General features: G+C 42.9%; 1 protein-coding gene across 1 annotated transcript; it reads left to right on the top strand.

Annotated features, from left to right (window-relative positions):
• Positions 1–3,002: 3,002 nt before the first annotated feature.
• On the top strand, positions 3,003–5,268 carry LOC123866576 (heat shock protein 68-like). Its single transcript, XM_045908222.1, has one exon. It carries the CDS (start codon positions 3,160–3,162, stop codon positions 5,062–5,064), a length of 1,905 nt encoding a protein of 634 aa, XP_045764178.1. The 5' UTR covers positions 3,003–3,159; the 3' UTR covers positions 5,065–5,268.
• The last annotated feature ends 1,204 nt before the right edge of the window (positions 5,269–6,472 follow it).

Below are 6,472 nucleotides of genomic sequence, written 5' to 3'. Positions count from 1 at the left end.
CAGACAGACAGAAAGACAGACAGACAGACAGACTGACACACTTTCGCATTTATAATATTAGTATAGATTTATTCAGGCATACGAACAACAAGGTAATACTTTTGACTTTGACTATTAACAGTTTTTAATAAGGCCATTAAAAATAAAAGTAATATACATGCCTACTAAAAAAGGAAGTTTTCAAATCTCAATTGTTCAACAGCCAACAGCACGTATGGCCTATGTATTTATTTTTACTTAAATTATTTTGAATTTAACTTTGACTTAGCTACTTCACTACTGATATTAAAAAGTGAAAGGTTGTTGGTTTGTCCTTTAATCACGTTGAAATGGATTTACGAATTGACGTCACTTTTGCACAGGTAAGTAGGTATAATTAAAGACCTGGAGAGTGACATAGGCTACTTTTTATCCCAGAAAATCAATGAGTTCCCACGGGATTTTTAATAACCAAAATCCATGAGAATGAAGTCGCGGGCTTCAGCTAGTAACTTAGTAAATTTATTTATTAAAAATTTAAGGCGTAACTTAACTCAAAACACTATAGGGTTCTAGCATTAAACATAAATTCTAAAGCTTTATTATTGTATGAGAAAAATATGCCCCTCATAAAAATTCTCACAACGAAAATTATCCTAAGCATTAACTTCATCTAAACTATAAAATTATTATCATGGGAAAAAAATCCCCCTAGCAAAAGTTGTGACTAACAAAAAAGTAAATACAGAGAGCTAACAATAATTATATTTTTATTGTCATCTCTTAGCCTATACAATGAAGATAAAAGAAACAAAACATCCCAGACTACCCAGGCAGCTGCAGCCGAGCGAGCGATCAATACAACGGTTCGGGAATGTTCGGTAATAAAATGGCGCATTGATAGGGATACCAGTATATGAAAGTTAAACTCCCTAACAAAATTTCCTGAAATTGTTGTGTAACCATTAGTTTGTTAAGTAATTTTGTTTTTATTCATAACAAAATATATATCCATGCCCATACCTACTAATATTATAACTGCAAAAGCTGATTTTGAACGGTGCAGAAACAACTTGCATCCCGGAGACGCACATAAGCTTTTAATCCCCTAAAAAGAAAAAGATCACGATCTTATGTGATTCTACTAGTATTTATTTGTGAAAGTAAAAAAAAAATTGCTGCATCTTGCAACTGCTGCATGCAATTGTTATAAGTTTGACGTGTGTATCTGTGTATCTGTCTGTGGCATCGTAGCTCCTAAACTAATGAACCGATTTTAATTTAGTTTTTTTTTTTGTTTGAAAGGTGGTTTGATCGAGAGCTTTCTTAGCTATAATCCAAGAAAATCGGTTCAGCCGTTTGAAAGTTATCAGCTCTTTTCTAGTTACTGTAACTGTCATATATTATAATCTATGGTATTAATGAGTGTGTGATGGAACGTAGGCGGTCTATGCTCTATGGGCAGATCGTCCATGATACAATATTGATTAAACCAAGCATGTACAGTGGTTACCGAGTTTTATTTAATAATCTAAATCTAATACAGTAACCTTCACTTGTCGGGAGTGTTATAGGTTTTTAATTTACTGTTGTATCCTATGGATACATTGCTGATACATTTTCTGATTTACATCATCAATCATGAAGCTAATAAGTATCTTGAGGTAATTATTCAGAATAAAATGTCTTCTTCGTTCTTGTAAAAAATTGTTAAATCTTATAGAAATTGTGACTTGTCAGAACTTTTAGTTTTACTTTTTATGTTAGTAGAAGTAGGTACGTAGATACTATGTTTTAGACTTATATAACTTCTGACTGAAAAGCTAGTTCCTTAATAATGCCTTTTTAGGTTTACATGTTTACTAACACGTTCTCAATACGAGATCGTGTTAATAAACATGTATCTTTTTGTAATATTCGTTTGTCTGTCCGGACTAATTTTGAAAACTGCTGAACTTATCTTAATTTTTTAATAAACTTTCACAGGTCTTGAAATCTACGTCGGACGGGTAAGCAATTATTCCAAGCGGACGAAATTGCTGGAAAATATTAGCTGTGTAGAAAATTTAAATATAATTTAGTACATAGCCCCACTATCCATATAATAATTATAATATAATTTTTTTTTTTCAAAAAGTTGATTTGTATGTTTGTATTTAAAAAGATTAAAATGTGTTGACGGTACTAGTAGTGAAATAAATAAAAATTGAAATTAAATCTGGTTTCTTCTGAATGGTTCGTACCAAAATGATTCCATAAATAAATACAGCAGCCCTTGCTTAGGGGCCGTTCAAGTATTACGTAAGCACTATAGAGGGGCGGGTGTCTTTGGTTTGCTTATTTTTGATGACATGGGGGGTGGAGAGATCTAGATAGTGATTACGTCAGCAGTAATTATTTACTTTTTTACACATATCGCAACCCACACGTTGTCAATGCAGAAAACGAAATGCATTTTCGGGGATTCCTACAAATAATGAATAGTAAATACTTTTAGGTCCTCGCTTAGAACTGAGTAGGGGAATTACCGCACGCTATTCACTTGTCTAAATTTTTTCCTTTGAAATTGATCCTAAGGATCAATCTTATCATAGGAAATATCTTGTGCATGAAACGCAGTATAAAGTGTTTTACAAGTTCTAGTTGTTATATTTTAAGTTATAATATTTATAAGAATAGAATACAGATAATTTTTTCTTACATTCAGTAGAACCGAAATTCCATAATTTATTGGAACGTCGGTAACTCTAGCAACATTATAGTTATTGATCCTCGCATTGCGGCAAAGTCGCGAATGTTCGGTTGATCTACTATTGGTTAGCGTATTTGAGTGCTATTCTTGTCTTTCTTATTACATCGCTGTATTGCTGCCCTTGTCATTTATTTTCGTGCACGCTTATTGGTCAGATAAAATTACGTTTTCTGAATGTTCTTGTCTTCTTGGATGTTATTGGTCGATGCGAGACTGTTCGAGAAATTTCTCGACTAGGATTGGCTGGCCCCAGCCGACTATATAAGCGGCCGGTAAGCGCGCCAAGCCATGCATTAATTCGAAAAGCGAAGTGAAGAGAAGAAGTGAACTGTGAACTCGGTGGAAACACCAAACTATTTACTACAAGTGAAACAAGTGAAAAGTGTGAATTATTTTAAACGAGCTTTAGAAGAAGAATCTAATCAAAAATGCCAGCAATCGGAATCGATCTAGGAACGACGTACTCCTGTGTCGGAGTTTGGCAACATGGAAACGTGGAGATCATCGCAAACGACCAGGGTAACCGAACGACGCCGTCCTACGTCGCCTTCACGGACACGGAGCGCCTCATCGGCGACGCGGCCAAGAACCAGGTCGCGCTCAACCCCAACAACACAGTGTTCGACGCCAAGCGGCTCATCGGCCGCAAATTCGACGACCCGAAGATCCAGCAGGACATGCAGCACTGGCCTTTCAAAGTCGTCAACGACTGCGGCAAGCCGAAGATACAGGTTGAGTACAAAGGCGAGACGAAGCGGTTCGCGCCCGAGGAGATCAGCAGCATGGTGCTGACGAAGATGAAGGAGACCGCGGAGGCGTACCTCGGCAGCACCGTGCGCGACGCCGTGGTCACCGTGCCCGCCTACTTCAACGACTCGCAGCGGCAAGCCACCAAGGACGCGGGCGCCATCGCCGGCCTCAACGTGCTGCGCATCATCAACGAGCCCACCGCCGCCGCGCTCGCCTACGGGCTTGACAAGAACCTGTCGGGCGAGCGCAACGTGCTCATCTTCGACCTCGGCGGCGGCACCTTCGACGTGTCCATCCTCACCATCGACGAGGGCTCGCTGTTCGAGGTGAAGGCCACCGCCGGCGACACGCACCTCGGCGGCGAGGACTTCGACAACCGCCTCGTGAACCACCTGGCCGACGAGTTCAAGCGCAAGTACAGGAAGGACATCAGAGGCAACTCGCGCGCCCTGCGGCGCCTGCGCACCGCCGCCGAGCGCGCCAAGCGCACGCTCTCCTCCAGCACCGAGGCGAGCATCGAGATCGACGCGCTGCACGAGGGCATCGACTTCTACACGCGCGTGTCGCGCGCGCGCTTCGAAGAGCTCAACGCGGACCTGTTCCGCGGCACGCTGGAGCCGGTGGAGAAGGCGCTGCGCGATGCCAAGCTGGACAAGACCTCCATCCACGACGTCGTGCTCGTCGGCGGCTCCACGCGCATCCCGAAGATCCAGAGTATGCTGCAGAACTTCTCAGGTGGCAAGAAGCTCAATCTGTCCATCAACCCCGACGAGGCGGTAGCGTACGGCGCCGCCGTGCAGGCGGCGATCCTCAGCGGCGAGCAGCACAGCAAGATCCAGGACGTGCTGCTGGTGGACGTGGCGCCGCTGTCGCTCGGCATCGAGACCGCCGGCGGCGTCATGACGAAGATCATCGAGCGCAACTCGAAGATCCCATGCAAGCAGAGCCAGACCTTCACCACGTACTCGGACAACCAGCCCGCCGTCACCATCCAGGTGTACGAGGGCGAGCGCGCCATGACCAAGGACAACAACCTGCTCGGCCGCTTCGACCTCACGGGCATTCCGCCGGCGCCGCGCGGCGTGCCCAAGGTCGACGTCACCTTCGACCTCGACGCCAACGGCATCCTCAACGTGTCCGCCAAGGAGAACAGCACGGGCCGCAGCAAGAACATCGTCATCAAGAACGACCGCGGCCGCCTGTCGCAGGCCGAGATAGACCGCATGCTGGCGGAGGCCGAGCGCTACAAGGAGGAGGACGAGCGCCAGCGTGAGCGCGTGTCGGCCCGCAACGCGCTCGAGTCATACGTGTTCAGCGTGCGGCAGGCTCTGGACGACGCCGGCGCAAAGCTCAGCGAACAGGACAAGGCGGAGGCGCGGCGCCAATGCGACGAGGCCCTGCAGTGGCTCGACAACAACACGCTCGCCGACAAGGAAGAGTACGAGCACAAGCTCAAGGACGTGCAGCGCGCGTGCTCGCCGCTCATGAGCAAGCTGCACGGCGCCGGCGCGCAGCCCGGCTACCAGCAGCACGCGCCGTCCGACGGCTCCAACTCCGGCCCGACCGTGGAAGAGGTCGACTAGACTGACCGACCTAGTCATCATCATTCCTATGATCTCCAAACTAAGTTATTGAAATAGACTGACTAGTCCTATTACTAAGTTGTAAATATTTGTGATGTAGGTAGTTAGTAAATAGTTAATGTAACTGAACATTCAAATCCAACAGGTGATCTTAAAAAAATATTGTTAGTTTTATAACAATAAAAATCTAATTTAAATTATAAATTATTGTCTTTCTTTTTTACTACCCGACTGCGCATTACTTGTGTGATCAGCGAACTCAGTGTCTAACACTGAATAATAATAGCCACTAAGCTCATTTGATATTGGTTGGATCCAAGTTTTTGTACAAAAATCTCTTCAATGGATTAAAAATAAATGTCTAATGAAATCGGTGGCTATCATTCAATGTTTATCACTGAGTAAGCAAAACACTTTACAGATGTTTGTTTAAAATTATCTAATTTATTTTATATTTTATTTTATTACCAGTACGTAGGTAGGTATAGGCACCAAAGTAGGGCATAGGTCTGGCCTTGCACTTGACAAAAGTAATGATAATGAAGGCCTAACGAGCTTGAAACCCTTTAATCATTAAAGATGGATCGAGCGTTCCTTATATTAACGCAAATGCCATTTAGGGCCTAGGGTCAATTCATACTAGCCGCAGAGTCGAGGTGCATCTAAGCGCTACCCAGAAGTTAATTCACATATTCCTTCTGAGATAAAAAATAAGACGCGCGAATTTTCGCGCATTCGACGGAATTTGTGCGTCTGAGCAAGACCAAGTTACCCAGGTAGTTACCTAGTTACCCCATGAGTAAATAGGATGTCGACCCAATAAAGGTCCAATGTTCATGGTTTCTCGCTGTTCTGTGGAACGATGAAAGAGGAATAAAGTGGTGAAGTTTCTGAACACTCGACAAAAGACTTGCATCCAGGGCCGTAAATATATTAAAAAATTATATTTTACTACTGAGGGTGACCAGGTTTAGTAGAATTCTGCGATTTTAGTAGGATATCTAGGCCACTAATTTGGGACTTTGTCGGCAGTCAGTTATTTGTATTACATGTTGCCAACGTAAATGCAATAAGAATAAAAAGAAAATAATAAAGTTAGATTTTGTGAAAGAAGAGGTTATTCAATACTTATTTTCTGGCTATCAAGAACCAAGGAATAAGATTCATGGGTTGTTGATAAACCAAAAGCCACCTACTAGTATTAAATTAGTTTCATATCAAACTACTTTGAAAGATCACATTCTATTTACCAGACAAAAACAAAAAAGATAGGTAAGATAGATAATAACTTTATTGCCAAAAAAACATGAAATCCTAATTAAAACAAAACGAAGTAACAGATAAAAAAACTAAAAACAATTTTATGCAGAGGCGGCCGTATTGCTCAGAACAATCTCCACCAAGCACC

This window comes from Maniola jurtina, chromosome 7, assembly GCF_905333055.1.
Source record: "Maniola jurtina chromosome 7, ilManJurt1.1, whole genome shotgun sequence".
Classification (NCBI taxonomy): domain Eukaryota; kingdom Metazoa; phylum Arthropoda; class Insecta; order Lepidoptera; family Nymphalidae; genus Maniola; species Maniola jurtina.
The sequence above is the reverse complement of the archived record's forward strand: the minus strand, read 5'-3'. Positions and strand labels throughout refer to the sequence as shown.